The following is a 19,387-nucleotide window of genomic DNA, read 5'->3' on the forward strand; positions in this document are numbered from 1 at the left end:
CCAGTGGAGGGGGCTCGTGTTCGATCCTTAGTCAGGGAACTAGGTCCCACACGCTGCAGCTAAAGACCCTGCATGCTGCAACTAAGACCCCAGCACAAGCCAAAGAAATAAAATAAATGTTAAAAAAAAAAAAAAAAAAGATGAATGGCAAATAACTACTTAAAAAATTATATTATGGAAAATTCTAAATGTACATAAATAGACTAACACAGTGACCCTCAGGTGCCCACCTCCTGGATGCAACAATCATCAATTCACAGCCACTCCGGTTTCACCATTACTCTGCAACCAGCCCCAACACCTTTTTCCTGATTATTTTCACGTAAACTTTAGACATTTTTCTCATGTTATTCATGAACATTTCAGTGTGTTCATAAGCATTTCCAAGAGATAAGGACTCTTGAAAAAAAAAAAAAAAATCCTCAATATCATTACCATGACTGTAACATTGATAATGTTTTAGTATCATCAATATCAATGCTCAAATTTCTTCAACTGTCTCAAATATTTTACCGTTGAATCAGTTAAGACTCAGAATAAGAATCCAAGAAAAGTATAAACAACTGTATTTGGTTAATGTCTCTTAAATCTCTTTTAATCCAGTCATTTAGCCTGTAGATTTCTTCTATCTAGATTTTGCTAACTGCTTCCCTGTTGCGTCCTGTAACACTTTCCCGTTTCCTGTGTTATGTGCTGGCTAACCCTTCCAACAGAACACCAAAGAGCTGCAGTGACGGTGGTCATCCCTGCCCTGTTTCTGACTTCAGTGGGAATCTCTCCAGTGCTTTCCCATTAAAATTTTATTGAATGCTTTAGGAATAAATGGATATTGCATTCGGTCAAATATTTTTTCCCGGGCTTCCCTGGTGGCTCAGTGGTAAAGAATTCACCTGCCAATGCAGAAGACACAGGTTTGATCCCTGATCTGGGAAGATCCCATATGCCGCGGAGCAGCTAAGCCTGTCTGCCACTACTGAACCTGTGCTCTAGAGCCCCGAGGCTGCAACCACTAAACCCACAAGCTACAACTACTGAAGACCACGTGCCCTGGAGTCCGTGCTACCAGGCGGCAGCGAGAGAAGCCACCGCGATGAGAAGCCCATCCTCCACAACCAGAGCAGCCCCTGCCCAGTGAAGCTAGAGATAAGCCCGTGCAGCAACAAAGACCCACTACAGCCAAAATAAATAAACAAAAAATTCTTAAATGCTTTTCCCACATAGAAGATCATGATTTTTCTCCTTTAGATTGCTGGGTTTTGTTTACTAATATTTTATTTACGATTTGTACACCAATATTCCTAACTGGAACTGGTTGATAACTTTTTTTTCAGTACAAACTCTATCAGATTCTGGGATCAATGTTATACTTCAAAAATAAAGTTGGAAGTTTTCTCTCCTTTGATATGGTCTTAAGCAGTTGCAGTAACACTAGACTATCTGATCTTTATAGAGATTTGCTAGAATTTCCCTGGGAAGTCATCCTGGTATTTATGGAAGAGCTCTTTTACTATTTTCTCTATTTCCTCAAAGGTGACTGATCTATTTAGGAGTTCTGCTTCTAGTGGAGTTGATTTTGATAAACTATTTTTCTAGAAAAGTATCCATTTCTTCGACTAAACAAGAAATGCTTTAAATTTACCCAAGCAATAAAGTTTACCAAGTATTATAAGTTATCAGTTGCATGTTCTATCAGTCTTCATTACTAACACTAATATATATACTAATACATGTGTATACAGTTCTGAAAGACTAAAGAAAAAAATTTTTACAGGTCAAATAACTACCAATATGGTAAAAATTCATTAGAATAGACCCTTAATTATTCACAGACTAGCCTAAATGCTTTCAAAGCCTAGATATTCTATTATATTAAATGTTATACTGCATTAGATGTTAAATATATTACTCAGGGTAACATACTATAGCCAATTCAAAAAGAGAGGTAGGAAGAAAAGGAGCATTACAGAGCCAAGTTCTACTTCTATAGAATTATTCTGAACTCCGTAACATCTGTCTTGGAAATGTGACAAAATCTTACGAACATTTAAATGTCTACCATCCTACCATGATGCCTCTTCCATACTATATGTAGGATCAAGACCCCAAGTTTGAAGGCAACATTGCAGTCATACTTCCAATACCTCAATGATGAAAATAAACTAAATAGTTAAATTATTTTAAGTTGTTTTTTAATTTATCTTGGGACACACAAAACAAGTACCAGAGCTGAACAGTTGCATTAAAGTGCTCTATTATTCAACACTGTCTGGGACAAACTAGCATAATATTATACATTTGACATAATTGCAAACTGACATATTCTGGAAACATGCTATTGGAAATAAATATTACTACTTATGCAATCAACTTGCCAATAATGAGGAAAGAATCATGAGAAAACAATCTCATAAATCCAGATTGTGGGACAGTGCATAAGACAGATGGTCCAGACCTGCACTGTACAATGAGACAGCCATTAGCCACATGTGTCAATTTAAAATTAATTAAAAATAGATAAAATTGAAAATGCAGTTCCTCAGTTGCCCTAGTCACATAAAAAATGCCACACGTGTCTAGCAGCTATTGTAGTAGACTGGTGATGTTTTAAACTTTTCAAAAAGGCAGTCATGAAAGAAATAAAGGCACACAGAAGTTTCTAAAGAACACTAAAGAGACTGACGAGTTAAAAGCAATGCATGACCCTTGATTTGATCCAAGATTGAGGGAAAAAAGCTACAAAGTACATTTCAGAGACAATTAAGGAAATTTTAATATAAGCTGTACATTAGGGATAAGTATGTCAACGTTAAATTTCTTAGAAGTGATAATGGCATCATGGCTATATCAGAGAATGTCCTTATTCTTAGGAGCTACGTGCTGAAATATTTACACATGAACCATCATGATGTTTATAGCTTATTTTGTAAATAATGCTGCAAAAAACAAAAGCAGATACATATATTGATATAGAACAAAAACAGCAAAACATTCACAACTGATAAGTGAATGATATGCATGTTTGTAGTACTACAGTCAACTTTCTTGGTTTGAATATATTTTACCTATTGTTTTAGGGGAGGAAGGGATGGAATCCAACAGGAGATACACGGGAGTTACACAAAAGCTCTTCGTTTGAATATATTTTACCTATTGTTTTAGGGGAGGAAGGGATGGAATCCAACAGGAGATACACGGGAGTTACACAAAAGCTCTTCATGCTTCAAGTTTTTGGTTAAAGAAATATCTGTCCTACCTACTACGTAAATTAGGGACATTCAATGTTTTATTTATTTTGACGAATGTGACAAATTTGTAGACCAAAACCAACAGTTAGGATGTTGGAATACTGAAATACACTAATGAGCCTTAAGACTTAAACAAAACACGTGCAAACACAAGTTTGATTCCAGAGTGCCCAGCATGTAAACTTCTGAAGAGGGAGACTTGATACAGCTAGCCCCCTCATGCTATTTGAAGCCATACAAGGCACACTTAGCAAATATGGGAAAGAAAAAAATAGAAATGTTTAACATTTTCCCAATTCAGTAAACATATTAAAAACCGAAAGTCATTCTTTTTTACAAAAATACTGCCTTCTTAATAAGAATCTTTTTGATTCTTAACCTTTTGAGTATCATGTCCTACATCTTTTGCAATATCTCAACTCCCCCTAGAAGAGATACCTATTTCTTTAACTCTGACTCCAGTCAAATCAGGAGTTTCAAAACTGTAGGATGTGTGAAATCAGTAGTTGCATAGCCTTTCAGTGTTAAAATCTAATGACAGAAAATCTTTAGTCTAAGAAACCCAATGTTATTTTAAAATTGTGAATATATTTTTGCAATGCTTCTATTTAAATCTACTTTAAGACACAGGTTTTCATTCAGTTTCCATTTATGTTGTGAAAACAATGACGTTCTGAGAACACACTACCGGTTTTAAACATTTAATAACCCTGTAAGATCTATAGTTCAAAACTTTTGCAGTCTTGATTGACACCTGATGGAAAAAATGAAACCGTGTTTTATAGTTTTTCAGTGTATTCATAACATCTGGATGAAAACTAATTTTAATTTACTTCTTAAAACTTTATTTTTTCCTGCTTATTTCCAACCAAAACCCAAACCTGCTATCACACTCAGCTGATGTAAAGAATAAAGCATTCCTACAGTTAAGCAGCCAGACTGTTGTGCCTGTAAGACTTCTTCATGCAAAAATCCCTAGTAATAAAGGAAAAATACAAAGAGGTAAACACAGCAGTTTACAAGTCAAATGATTTCTAAAATTTTCCAAAAGGTGTCACAACCCTGACTTATACATGTTCATACTTTCTAATTGAACATTACTATTTCAAATTATATCATAGTTCTAGTTTAAATAAATATTAATTATTAAAATTCCTTAACTTGAAGTAATTAATGCAGCTACCATATGTTAAAAGTGTTTTTTGAAGACACAACCCTGCCACTCACACATATAAAAAGAACTGCTCATTATTTACTTGACTACAAAGTCTCCTGATTCAACATGAATTTAAGAGCCTTACAGAAAGACTGGCAGCCCTGTAACAGATCTGTTTTAATACATTTCATATACATGCTTTCATATAGTAGCTTTAATTCGAGGTAACACTTAACTTTTAAAAATTCATTTTTAATCTGCCAATACATTAACTTTATAACAAGCAAAATTAAAAAATATATACACATATATCTTTTGGTATGCAGGATTTACTAATTTTTTAAAATAAAATTAGGAGAACAAATTTTGGAAAAAGAGTTTATGATGGGGACTTAAGGTTATAATGGGCTTCCCAGGTGGCGCTAGTGGTAAAGAACCTGCCTGTTAATGCAAGAGATGCAAAAGACACAGGTTCAAACCCTGGGTCACGAAGATCCCCTGGAGAAGGGAATAGCAACTCACTCCAGTACTCTTGCCTGGGGAATCCCAAGGACAGAGGAGCCTGATGGGCTACGGTCCATAGGGTCACAAAGAGTCGGACACGACTGAAGTGACTTAGCACACATGCACGTAAGGTTATAATACATATTACACAGACAAAACCCAACACTCAGCTACTGAATTCATTTTCAAAGTTCTTATTGGAAAGTATTCTTAACTAGCAAAAGACAAAACATGCAAAGAGTAAATTTCATTTCAACCAAATAATGACAAATGCAAGTAACATCATTTCACTTCTAAGACCACATACATAGCCTTTCGGAATATCGGTGTCCTCGTTGCTCCCAGGGTCGTTCTCTAAGTGCTGCTTGATTTTTTCCTCTAGTCCCACAGCATCGGCTCCTTGATACTGATCAATTCTCACTTTGTTTCGAAAAAACAGAAATGTAGGTGTTGCTGATATATTGTTGGTGGCAGCTGTTCCCTAGAATTGTCAAGTTAGATAGCATTACGAATTAAAACTAATCTTAAACTACTGGGAATATTCACTATGCATCTGTATGGAAGTTAAATATCACAAACATGAACTAAAAACATGTAAAATAACTTACTCCTAACTGTTACTTAAGAAAAAGCAAGCCTATTCTTAAAGGTCACAACTATATTACCTGTATGTCCACAATGAAGAATAGCCCTGTATTTTTGTTTTAGTGTTAAATGCTTCATTCATTCATTCAGCAGAACAATCAGTTTCCAGTACAGAAACTGCACTTTACAAAACCGGATACTTCTCTCTTATAAGCACAGACTATTTCTCAAATGGAGAAACCCAGAAGGGTATTGAGATTTGTCAACACAAACCCTGCTACTAGTAAAAAGTACACATGTGAAAAAACAGCAGCCCGTCTGTCCAAGAAACATCGTCACCTAGTTTTACTCTTAAAGAAATGACTTCTGGTCTCCCATCAAAAACACTGCAACTGGTATCTTTTCAAATTCTACTCCAACTCCATGATATTATAAAACCAGCCACCAAATGAAAATTAGTTAACCACTGCTTTATGGTTTAAGTTCCTCATGAGAAGTATAAAGAAAACAAGTAAAATAAATATGTCCTCTTGCATATTCTAACACCAGGAAGAGCTATGACTATTTAAAAAAAAGCATAAAGTTTACAGAGATGTCTTCTCTAAGCCTCGTAAGTGGGAAAAAAGGAAAGACTGACAGTGCCATTCAAAAGAAATGTAAGATACAAATGTGAGCTATACATGTTAAAAATTTTCTAGAACCCACAGACAAAAAAGTAAAGAGAAACAAGTGAAATTCATTTTAGCAACCTGTTTTAGTAAATCCAGATATGCACTTTTAAACATATAGTTGATATAAAAGTTAATGACATATTTTACATTTTTTTCGTTCATACCAAATCTTCAAAATCCTATATGCATTTTACATTCACAGCACAACTCAATTTGGACTTGTCATATTTCAAGTGCTCATTTCAACCAACTACATGTGGTTACCATACAGGACGACACAGCTTCAGAAGACAACACCCAGATGAGAGACACCGAATACTGATATAAGGCCAGAGGTGCTGTCCAGCAGAATGTGACCGAAAGTACTAATCAATGAACATGTAACAGAGTTTGCACCAAATCCCCAAACTGCTTACCTACAAACTATGTAACATTCTAAGATTTTTTTTTTCAACCCAGAAATGTATCAAAGGCAAAAACTTCAATGGAAAAAAAAAAGAAAACTACAGAGCTGTTCCTCAGTCAAGATTACACTTTTGTAGTCTTCTGTGTTGCAAGAAGCCTTCAAAAACTTTTTTGGCATAACCACTCTTTCATACTTACACATATGCAAACGCAGAACTGTCACACGGCCATGCCAGCTAAGTAACCAGGGCAATCTACCTACCTGTGGCTTGATCAGCAGCAATCAATGTTTTAAACTTTCTGCTGAGTATGCAGCTTTGGAGCTAAGGTCATAAAATGATCAATTCAAATCAAACTATAACCAAGAATTCTCTCCCATGGCTTTTTAACCAACCAATGTGTCAATAGTATAGATACAGTTCCAGATTTGCAAGAAAATAAAGGAATGTAAAACAGAACAGCCAAGTGACCTAGTAAGTTTACCACATACTATTAGTTTCATATCAATAAAATATTAATATAAACAAACCCAGAAGCAATTAATATCAGACTACTTTTACTAATACAGCCTTAACAACACTTGTATTCACCACTGCAAGATAGATATCATCCTACCTCCAAATAAACAAGTACTCAGTACACAAAGAGATAAATAAAGGATGATATTAATGTGAATTTCAAGACAATTTGTAAATTTTCAAAAAATTTCAAAAGGGCCCTCTTGCCTTACCTGACACTGATGTACATCTACTTCCAAGAAAACTGCCTGTGGATACTTATTACTCATAGAACTGAATGCTGGGGCAATCCTTAAACACGGTCCGCACCTGTGAAAAAGGTAAGAGACACTTTGTAAGATAACACCAAAGATTGTACTAATTTACACTCTAAAGATTTCGTCAATTAATACATAAAATTAAAAAGTTCTGATCATCTTTCCTTTAGACTTTCTCTTTCCATTGTATTATTTAGATATGCTTACAATAGTATCACACTACCTTAATGACTAGATTTATATTAAGTCTTTAAGTCTAATACTGTTATATTCCAGCTTTCTTCTCACTGAAAGAAATTAAAGGGCTAAATAAATATAGGACTATACTACACTTATGAATTGGAAAACTCAATACTCTCAAGATGTCAAGTCTCCTCAATTTGTTATTTAAAGTCAATGCAAAATTCTAACAGGTTTTCTTGGAGAAATTAACAACTTTAAATTCTAAAATTTATAGGGAAATATCAAGGATAGTCCAGGCAGTCTGGGGTTCAAACGTGAAGGAATTATGTTACCAGATATTAAAAACTACCAAAAAGTTTTATTATAAATTAAGAGTATAAAGCATAAACAATCTCACCAACTTTAAAAAAAGGTTCAAAAGTAGACCCATCCCATACACAGTAACCTAACTTTTGAAAAAGCTGACACAGTAGTACAGTGGAGAAAGGATAGTCTTTCAATAAGCATTGCTGAGTAAAAATGGATATCCACCTGGGGGTAAAAAATGACTCCTAACTCACAATGTACACAAAAACCAATTCCAGATGGATTACAGATCTAAATGTGAACAGTAAAACAATGGTGTCAGGGTAAAAAAATACAGAGAATACTTTGAAAACCTTGAGTAAGCAAAAATTTATTTCTTAAAATACTGAAAGCATTAAAGAGAAAAGGGAAGAACTGATATTTGGGGATATACTTGATAAGCTAGAAAATATGATAGTTAAGTTTTGTTCATCAAGATAGCATTTAAAGGGTGAAAAGACAAACCACAGACTGGTAAAAAAAAATGTGTAAAACATATCAAACATATGACTTATACCTCTAATATGTAAAAAAGCACCTATAAATCAATAAAAAGACTGTTATCCAAAAGAAAAAAAAGGGTTCTCTCGCATAGGACAAATGAGGTTACCCAAGCAGTCAATAAATAGAAAAAGACTTCCTCAGTCACTAAGGAAACGGGGGATGTGCAAAAACTACTCCCACTAAAATAGTTAAAACAATAAAGAAGGAAGTACTGTCAAGAACTTGGAGCAAATGACCTGTTAGTGACAGTGCAAATGAGTATAACCACTTTACGGGGTAAGAAAAGAAACTGAAGCTATCTGTTAAAGTAAGATTTATGCCTACCAATGACCACGTCTAGGGTATAGAAAACAGAAATATCTACGTATGTTTGCCTTAGGGCCTATGAAACAATATTGGTAGAAGCAACATTTCCAACAGCCGAAAACTGGATACCACCTAAGTTCCTCTCAACAACAGAATGAGTAAACTAACTGAAGTTATTCACGCACTGGAATACTACATAACAATGAAAATGACTGACGTAAAACCTCATGCCAAAACATAAATGAACCTCACAAATAACACTGAGAAAATAACTACAGTCTATTATTCCACTTATGTACAGTTCAAGTACAGGTAAAATAAACCAATGGTATTATAAATCAAAACAAGTCACTGTTGTCAGTGACAGGATAAGGGCATGAGAGAGATTTTAAGAGGTTAGTAATGTTCCATTTGTCCAAAAGGTAAATAAATATGCATGTGTATTCAGTTTGTGAAAATTCTCTGAACTGTACATTTATCCTTGTGTACTATGTATATTTCAAAGAAAGTTCCAAAAAGTTAAAATTAAGAAAAATCTTGGCTTTAACAGACAAAAACACAAGGAAAAGCAGATTCTAAAGCACAAGATGTTCAAATTCACAAATGTTCAAACTCAAGTTGTGATTCTCTTTCCATTCTTAATATTTTAATCAGCATTTTCATCTTTTACCATCTTTAAGACTCACAGCAACAAGAAAATAACTATTAATTTCTTAAATATTAAACTTGATGCTTCTGAAAATAAATTTTTTGGATGCAACAATTTTAGGCCCTGAGACTAAATTTTAAAGGAACGAACATTTACAGTCGATGAAATCTATCTTTAGGTTAGCAAAATACTACTGGCTTTTAATCAGTCTTAAACACTATGGATGGGAGTACACACTGGTAGATCCTTTTTGAAGGGCCATTTGGTCATTATCTACCAACTTTAAATGACCACAATCCAAGATTCAACGACCTTACTCCTAAAAGTCAATCCTATCTTAACACTCAATTTCACAATAATATGTATAAGGAAGTTCAATGAAACATCTGAAATAGTTTTTTAAAGATGGAAATAATCTAAATGGCAATCAATAGAAAAATATTTTTTAAAATTATAATAGATAAAATAAGTTACGATATATGGTACAACACAAGGAATCAGAGCCAGTATTTTGTAGTAACTATAAATGCAGTGTGACCTTTAAAAACTGTGAATTACGGTATGGTACATTGTAACTTATATAATACCGTTTATCAACTATACTTGAACAACAAAAATTATCACACCAGGGGATAAGGATAATCTGTACTGTTCAAAAGAAAACTTAAGTCTCACAAAAATATGTTCTCCATGACCACATTAAACACACGCCTTTATACATGTATTTACATGTTATATATGTAAACAAATACATACTTACAACTTAGGTGTGTCACACAATAAACTATTACTTCTGAAAAATGGGATTGGAAAAGAAAGAGCAACTTTAGGGGAGACTTTCAAAACTACCTATACTCCTGTATTCTTTGGCTTATATGATAGCTATTTTCCTTTTACGATAGTAAATAAATTGATAGATGATGATTAAATGTTAGCTGCATTTAAACAGTAGTCACAGGAGAAGCACAAGTATCATGCTATATCACAGAATATACCTGGTATCCACACAATATCAGATTTTCTCATTTCCGAAAAAACTTTCCTGCAAAAGCATGTACTCAAGATAAGAAGGCTTATGGAAAAAATAAGATTGGTGTAAGTCATCTAAACCCATGCAACACTGTAAAAGTATTTCTAAGAAAAATAGTAACTGGCACACAGGCAATACCTGGACAGACAGGCAGGAGCCTCAGACCTAGAGGCCTCCTCAGGGACGGTTAAATGGTACAGAAACAATCAAATGGAAGCGCTTGCTGTATCACAGGTGCTGAGAGACCCCAGACGCATGGGAAGCTCGGAGCCAGCAGGGCGGCCGGCCAGGCGGGGGCAGGAGGAAGCCCAGAACGAAAATGCCGCCCGCCGGGGAACCAGGGCTGGGAGCTGAGGCTCCGGTTTAACTTTATTAATTTAGACTCTCTGAAACAGATTCTGAAAGGGAGCCTGCCTCTGGCTGAGGGCTTTTCTCCTTCCTATTACAGGCTCTATTCCTATTCCTGCCCTTCACTACCTAAGAAAAATATTAGAATATTAACCAACAAAACCTCTGCCGTGGCATGGACATCATCACTACACTCATCAATCATGTATGAGTAACCTGAAGCTAAACAAACTGCAAAATAATGACTGTCTTGAAAATAAATGTTCCCTTTCAAAATTTAACCTTATCTCGATCCTCTGTTTAATTTAGTTAGCCGTCAGAAGTTGGAATGTTAGTCAAAAACCAAAATAAGTCACAGAACACAGAAATATACAGCAGCATACTTTCACATTATAATCACTCAGGTGAAATTACTTGCTATTTCAATAAGGTCCTTGCTTACCACTAGCATCTAAAAGCAAACTTTAACTTCCAAAATTAGCTGAGCCACAAACAAATCATTTGATTTCTCTGGAAGACAGGAAGGGACTAGATTCCTCAAGGACCTTTCCTACTTCTAGAACATTATGCCCTCAAACATGCCTAAATTTCAGGACTGTACTTTTTCGACTTTGCAAAGCCCTTAATTCGAAGCCCTTAGATATTAGATAACCTCAGTACCTTTGAACCTGTAAGAGACCAGGGACCATCTAGTCCAGAGGTTTAAAAAAAGAAAAAAAAAGTTATTTTTCCATCTCTGAACTCTTTGATGGAAAGCTTACCTGTTAGATCCAGAATGTAAGAACTAAACCCACAAAGCTGAAACTTTAAAACTGACCTAACAGAACACAATTATTTGATAAAAGACAAATGCCAGAAAGGAGAAGGAAATGAGAATCAAATCCAGAATTCTTGCCTGGAGAATCCCATGGACAGAGAAGCCTGCAGTTATGGGGTTGCAGTTACAGTTACTGTAACTCCAGTTACAGTCCATGGGGTCGCAAAGAGTCGGATACAACTTAGCAACTAAACCACCACCACCACCACCAGACGCCAGAAATGTTAAATGACTTAATCAAGATCAGACACTTTAGTTAATGGCAGGGCCACAACTAGAACAGTTAACTCCTGAAGCCAATCCAACATCAATTTTCTTTGAAAACATGCTAGGTTCTTCTTAATAAGATTTGTATTTAGTTATAATACAAACAGATTCTATTTCAAGAACTTGCTATTCTTTCCCATTTGCTAAAGCAGTCAGTTCTCTACATCAAGCAGTAATGTGTACAAACACACTCAGCGTGGAAAATGTACATGCTTTCTGAAGATGTATTTTAAAAGCCTACTTTCTCAGAGGCATGCCTGTAGAATAGGTTGTTTCTAGATGTATTATATTTACTAATGGACAAGCATAGTCATAACTGGTCCTATTAGGGACACAGAGCTGCTAGTGTTCACTAAGCGTGTATCGTATGTTATGTAATTTATAAAACCTTTAAATTCATTTAGGCTTCACAATTCCTCATTTTAAAGACAAGAACAATGAAGTACAGTGCTGAAATCCGATCACAAAACCCAACTCAACTATTCCAAAACCGTGGCCCACACTGCTTTTTGCTTTGTTTTGGTTGTTATTTCTAAATTAACCACCAAGATTAAAACTATTTATACACTCTTGAAAGGCAACCAGACAGATTATATACTTCATGATATCATCTTTACAGTGTCAGAATTCAAGAGTGACAGGAGCCTGCAGGAAGACGGGGTTGGGGGGATAGTGAGGGATTGTGCAATGCTAGTATTCCTGACTGGGTATTGGTTAAACAGGTGCAACCATTTCGAAAACTTATCAAACTATACACCTAAATGGTTTGTGCATATTTTCTGCATGCCTGCTATACTTCAATACAAATGTTTATTTAAAAAATAAATCTCTATACAATCTCTAGGGCCTGACCAAGCCCTAGTTATCTTTCTGCCACCGACATCACCCCCTAATATTACCTGCTTGGTCCTTATGGACTGTTGGGCCTGTATTATGGTAAAGTACCTTCTGTCCACAGCAATTTCACAATACACAGTTAGTACTATTATATAATGTATTATTGGGACAAACTACCATAGTCATTGTATCTCACTATCCTAATACACACTGACATTCTTCTTTGTTGGTGTTGTTAGTTGCTCAGTCTTGTCCGACTCTCTGTGACCCCATGGACTGCAGCCCGCCAGGCTCCTCTGTCCATGGGGATTCTCCAGGCAAGAATACTGCAGTGGGTTGTCATTCCCTTCTCCAGGGGATCTTCCCAACCCAGGGATTGAACCTGGGTCTCCTGCACTGCAGGCAGATTCTTTACCGTCTGAGCCACTAGGGAAGCTATTCTCAGACATTCTTCTGAGGCAGTAGCAATAACACCTAACTACAAAGTAAGACCTGCTTGAAGAAAACTGAATATATGATAAACATATCTATAAAAGTTGTACACTCATGAATTCATGATAAAAATCACATTGCTGAGTTTTATGGCAAAGAAAACATACATCCTTTTAAACTTGGGGTTAATCAGTGATAACAACTGATTATGACCACTTAAGTGTATCTGGGTATATTTAAGAAGTAACAGTTTGGAGATACCAGTTACAAAAACAAGTTATCACAGTATATAATCCACATACATAATTCCATCCTCTGAACAGTATGATTGGGCTACATGTTATTATTCCCACTTTACAGGTAGGTAAATGAATATCAGAATGTGAGCCGAATTGTCCTCCATCAGAGAGTTTTGCAGGCGGAGCTTATTCAAGGCAGCATTTACTGAAAAATATCAGGCGCCACGCAATGCAGAGGTGAACTTGCATCGCCCTTCTGCTTAGGCTGGAAAGAACAGGAGAGCACTTTACAATCCAAACAGTGCATTCAACAATGGGACCTTAAACAAGATATCTTAAATAAGATCTCTTTGTGACTCAACTTTCTTTTAGTTTATAAAACGGAGATAATACCAGATTATTTTGAGGACCGCAGGAGTCAACAAGTGCTTAAGTAAGTCCCTTATACCGACTAACTTAAATGTATTAAGAAGTGATGGCTATTTTAGTTGCTTAAAAAAATACTAGAGAAGGGTGCCATTCAGTGGGTTAAAGACAGTTTTTCCAATAAATGGTATTGGGAAAGCTGGAAAGCCACATGCAGGAGAATGAAGTTGGAACCTTACTTTAAACCAAATACAAAAGTTAATTACAAATAGATCACACACCTAAAACTAGAAATTTTTTTGATGAAAACAGGGAGGAATATCCATGATACTGGATTTGGCAATGACTTCTGGGATATGACACCAAAAGCACAAACAACAGAAGAAAAACACCACACATAAGCTGAGCTTCAGCAAAATTTTCCAACTCTTGTGCGTCAAAGGACACTATTAAAAAAAATGAAAAGGCAACCAATGGGAGAAAATATCTGCAAATGATGCATCTGAAAAAGGGTTAAGATCTCCAATATATAAAGAACTCCCACAAATCCACAACAATAACAAAAAAAACAAATAACCCAGTTCAAAATGGGCAAAGAACCCCAACAGACATTTCTCCACAGAAGACATACGGTTAATAAGCTTGTGAAAAGATGTTCAACATGATCAGTTATCAAGGAAATGCAAATCAAAACCACCAGAAACCACTTCACACCCATCTAACATGGCTATTAAAATATTTTAAAAAGTTGATACGTAGAGAAATTGGAACTCTCCTGTGGGGCTTGTGGAAATGCAAACTTGTTCAGTCACTGTGGAAAATACTTTGGTGGTTTCTCAAAACGTTATACACAGAATTACATTATAATCTAGCAATTCTGCTCACAGGTATAACCCAAAAGAACTGAGAGCAGGGACTAACAGAGATCCCTGCACACTAATGTTCACAGCAGTGTTATTTATAATAGCCAAAAGATGGAAGCATCCAAATGTTCATCAACCATTCATCAACAGATGAATAAACAATACGTGGTATATACCTACAACAGAAAAAGGAAGGAAAACAGGACACATGCTATAACATGTATGAACCTTGACAGCATGCTAAAATAAGCCATAAACAAAAAGACATATATAAATTTCTAGTTAAATGAGTTATCAAGAATAGGCAACTTGATAGAGATAGAAAGTAGAAGAGGTCACCAGGGGCTGGAGGCACTGGAGAGAAGGTATGGGAATTTCTGTTTAAGCATGCACAGTTGCAGTCTTAGATGATGAAAAATTTCTAGGAGATAGGGGTAATGGTGGTACAACACTGTGGATGTACCTAATGCCACTGGATTGTACATTTTAAAAAGGCTAAAGTGGCAAATTTATGTTACATATAACAATTTTAAAAAAATGAAAAATAGTGTTGGAGAGACACGGAGATTCTTAAACAGGAGAGCAACAATCTGCATAGTAAAATTAATAGGATAGATAAAGCATGGAAACTGAGAATAAGGAATATGGCTTAAAATAGGAATGGAAAGGAAATTAAGAAATAGGTGCTTGAGCAAACTATGTTCTGGGCCTAAAGTGGGATGATAGTAACTTTTCTCACTTCAAATAAATTATGTATGATTCTGTCATCTCTCATCCTGCTACAGTAGGAGAAAAGGAGAGAGTGTATCATAGAGGCGCCAAAGGGCAGACCCTCTCACTGAGGAGAGTTAGAAAACAGAGCTAAAAATGAGATCTGCAGTTAAAATCATCTCTTCTTTTCCCCAACTTTGGCCTAGGACTTAACAAATCTATAGGTATTTCCTCATATGAAGAATACTGTCACTGTAAAACCAACAAAACTGGGACAACCCACTTTAAAATCTAATGCACTGCCCCTTTCTGATTCCATATAAGAGATTGGTCCGAAAATAACTCTTAACTTGTTTTCATCTCTATCTACTTCCCTCCACCCCTTAAAATGAATCTAATCCTAATGCTACCGTTTAGATATTCAACATTTATTGAATCATGTTCAACAGGTCTGAAGCACTTTTTGCTCTGAGAGTCAAAACACCGCCTTACGTTTATATAGTTTGCTGTTGTTGTTTAGTCGCTAAGTCGTGCCCGATTCTCTTGCTACTCCATGGACTGTAGCTTGCCAGGCTCCTCTGTCCATGGGATTTCCCCGGGAAGGACACTGGAGCTGGTGCCATTTCCTCCTCCACCGGATCTTGGACATAAAATGTGTTACGTAAACAGTGATACTTGTAGGAGATTTCTCCAAGTTATAGTGTAAATAACCACCAGGGTGGTCAAGGTAAGCAAAGTGGACACTTCTAATCCTTCTATTTGGGTGGGCACTGACATATGCATGGGGAGGTCAGTAAAAACACAAACTTGCTGAAACCTTGGTTCTGAATATCCACTTCCAACGCGGCACTCTCACACAGAAACACACCACACCCCCAACATGGAAGCTCCACCGGCTCTGCAACCTATGAATTATGTCGAGATTTACGAAAGCCAGGTAACACCTTTCAAGTTCCCTCTCCTTTTAAATCACCAAGTCAAAAATGGAGTCTATTCGGTCAAAGCCAGATGTGCGGACACCTGTCTACCTGTAATATATATATATATGTACTATAATTGCCCTGATCAGACGCAATTGCTTACACAAGGCAGCCTAAGAAGACTAACCAAAGGAGCAACAAAGCCCTTAACAAAAGTAAAAAAGTATCCTGACCCAACATCTTAATTTAAAATATATTAGCTGAGACTCAGGTCTAAGCTCTAGGCGGATTAGTTGCATAGCTGAAATCTTCCTTCACGTTTCCCAGACCTGCAGGTGGTGAAGACAAACCGTTCGCTAAGTTAAATCCGGGTGGGGGGGGGGGGTCCCTAAGATACAAGTTGACAGCTAGACCCCGGGAAAGAAGGGGACGGACCAGAGCCACGGGCCGCTGCAGGAAGACGCCCTTAGACAAGAAGGAAAAGAGCCAGGCCGCCCGCGAGCGCAGAGCTCGTCCAAAGGAGCGGGCCGGGAGACGCGGCCCGCCAGGCCTGCGAGCCCGCCGGAGCCGCCCCCCGGGGCCACGAGCAGGGGCTTCACACCCAGGGGCTGAGGCCTCACGGGGCAGCGGCCTGGGGCCGGGGCCGGACACTTCCGGGGGCGGAAGGAGACGGCAAGGCGGGAGGGGCCGGGAGGAGCCGGGAGGTGACCGAGCGGACGGCCGCGGCGCCCCCTACCCCCAGCCCCGGGCTCGGGCCCGGCCTCACCCCCGCATGGTGAACTTGACCACGGCGAGTCTGGAGCCCGCGCCGCTCAGCTCCGGCTGGAAATCCGGGTCACTCCCGACCGGCTTCACGCCCACCATTCTCGGAGAGCCTGGGCAGGGCGGCAGCGACGCCGCCGGCTTCAAACCTGACGGAGGAGCGGTCCCGGGGGAGGAAGCGGCGGGAGGCGCGGGAAGGCCCAAGCCTGGATTTAGGAGGCGGTGGCCGCGGCGTCTTCTCCCCGCAGCGCTCTCTCAGTGCCGAGTCACGCCAGGGAGCGGAGCGGCCGAGGGGGCGGGGCCGGGGGGAGGGGGGAGGCGAGGGACAGGCCGGCCCGCGGCACCCGGCAGCCACCGCGCGGCACAGCCGCCTGCGCTTGCGCACGCTGGCGTTATTTCCGCTCCTTCAGTTTGGGCTCCCGCTGCCCAATCCTAAGGCGCTACTTGTGGTCCCGCCTTCGGCTGAGGACTCCCTCATTGGCTGGAGCAGCGCAGGCGCGGACGACGAGTGGTCGCTTGCGCAGGCGCACATTGCGCCTCAAATTCACGTCTTTCTTCGCGATGCCGAGACCTGGGCTTTTTTTTTTTTTTTTTCAACTGAAGAGTTTCCTCGGGTTTTTACCGAGGGGTGAGAAAATGAGAAAATAACCCTCCCCCCGCCTCCGGGGTTCTTGGCCGCTGCCTTAGGTCTTACGTTCCCTCCGGAAATACTAAGTGTAGTTCTGTCTCACACTGGGGACAAACCGCCGCATTAGATAAAAGACATTGTGGCGACCCCATGGACTGCAGCGCGCCAGGCCTCCTTGTCCTTCACCGTCTCCAGCATGGACTTTAGGAACATGTGTTAACGAATTTTCGGTACACTCGGGCTTTCTCTGGGTACACCTCATCCAGAAGATATGATGCACCTTTCACTTCTGCCTTAGAACATGGAACTTGTGCCTCAGTTGTTCGGTTGCTAAGTCCTTTTCTGATTTTTTGCTACCCCATGGACTGTGTAGCCTACAAGGCTTGTCCTCTGCTGTCTCGGAGTTTGTGCAAATTCATGTCCACCGAGTCAGTGATACTGTCTAACCCATGTCGTCCTCTGCCACCTGCTTCTTTTGCCCTGTCTTTCCCAGCATTAGGGTCTTTACCACTGAGCAAGCTCTTGGCATCAGGTGACCAGAGTTTTGGAACTTCAGCCTCAGCATCAACCCTTCTAATGAATATTTAGGGTTGACTTCCTGGACAGAGGAGAGCCTGGTGGGCTACAGTCCATGGGGTCGCAAACAGTCGGACACGACTGAGCGACTTTCACTCACTCAGTCCTTTAGGATGGGCTTCCCTAGGTGGCTCAGATGGTAAAGAATCTACCCGCAATGTGGGAGACCCGGGTTCGATCCCTGGGTTGGGACGATCCCCTGGAGAAGGAAATGTGAACCCACTCCAGTATTCTTGCCTGGAGAATCCCATGGACAGAGGAGCCTGGCAGGCTACAGTCCATGGGGTCATAAAGAGTCAGACTGAGTAACATCTGGTAACAACTGAGTAACATCAGTAACATACTGAGCGAGTAACATCTGGTTTGATCTCCTTGCAGTCCGGGGTTCTCTCCAGTCTCCTCCAGCATACCACTCTACTTTAGGAGCTCATAACCTGGTGATAGATGCAGTTACAGTAACAAAGAAGCTTGCAAAGGAAACAGTGGAAAGGGGCAAGGCAAGTTTGCTACTAGATGTGGCCCCCGAACCGAATCTTGATAGAGAAGGGCATAGCCAGATACCAGGGTAGTCCACCCTGAGAAAGTTTCAATGCAAATGCATAGTTGAGAATGCTGCTGATAATAATAATAGCTAATAAATTATGTGCCAAACAACATACAAGCTCTTTGAGTATGTTAGCTCATTTAATCCACACAACAACCTTAATTTTCCAAAGTTCACACAGCTTGTGTGAAGTCAAGACAGCATTCAACTTAAGGCAGTCAAATACCAGAGCTTGTGTGCATGCTCAGTCGATTCAGTCCTGTGTGACTCTTTGCGACCCCGTGCACTGTAGCCCGCCAGGCTCCTCTGTCCATGAGGATTCTCTGGGCAAGAATACTGGAGTGGGTTGCCATGCCCTCCTCCTGGGGATCTTCTCGACCCAGTGATTGAACCCAGGTCTCCTGTGGCTCCTGCACTGTAGGTGGATTCTTTACTGCCAAGCCACCAAGGAAGCTCCTAACACTAGTATGTTCTTTTAACTGTTAGGCTAGGTGACAAATCAAGTGGTTTACTGTTGGTTGTAGCTGGGGTGATTAAATTGAAGAGTAAGGTGAAGGTCAGATGATGACTAGCTAAGTAGTTTGTGTTTTGACATGAAGGTAATGGAGTAGTCACTGCAGGACAATTTTGTGGTCACAAGTGTCTTTAGAAAAAGCCCAGAGGTAAAAGGAAGGAGGATGAAAGGCAGTGAAACCAGTTTGGGAGGTTACTGCATGTAA

At 39.0% G+C, this 19,387-nt stretch overlaps 1 protein-coding gene across 5 annotated transcripts in view; it reads right to left on the reverse strand.

Annotated features, from left to right (window-relative positions):
* The window catches only part of TXNL1 (thioredoxin like 1), a 30,486-nt gene extending 13,197 nt beyond the window's left edge, over positions 1 to 17,289 (reverse strand). For 3 of the 5 annotated variants that reach the window (XM_043443947.1, XM_043443946.1, XM_043443948.1), the window contains exons 1-4: positions 16,925 to 17,289; positions 7,297 to 7,393; positions 5,213 to 5,386; positions 4,170 to 4,220 (exon numbers count right to left, since the gene is read on the reverse strand). In XM_043443947.1, the coding sequence (XP_043299882.1) occupies positions 4,170 to 4,220; positions 5,213 to 5,386; positions 7,297 to 7,393; positions 16,925 to 17,022 (420 nt within the window). In that variant the 5' untranslated portion in view covers positions 17,023 to 17,289. The remainder of the gene's footprint in view (positions 1 to 4,169; positions 4,221 to 5,212; positions 5,387 to 7,296; positions 7,394 to 16,924) is intronic. The other 2 variants (XM_043443950.1, XM_043443949.1) reach the window with 1 other exon arrangement.
* Positions 17,290 to 19,387: the final 2,098 nt, after the last annotated feature.

Source organism: Cervus canadensis, chromosome 23 (assembly GCF_019320065.1).
Source record: "Cervus canadensis isolate Bull #8, Minnesota chromosome 23, ASM1932006v1, whole genome shotgun sequence".
Classification (NCBI taxonomy): domain Eukaryota; kingdom Metazoa; phylum Chordata; class Mammalia; order Artiodactyla; family Cervidae; genus Cervus; species Cervus canadensis.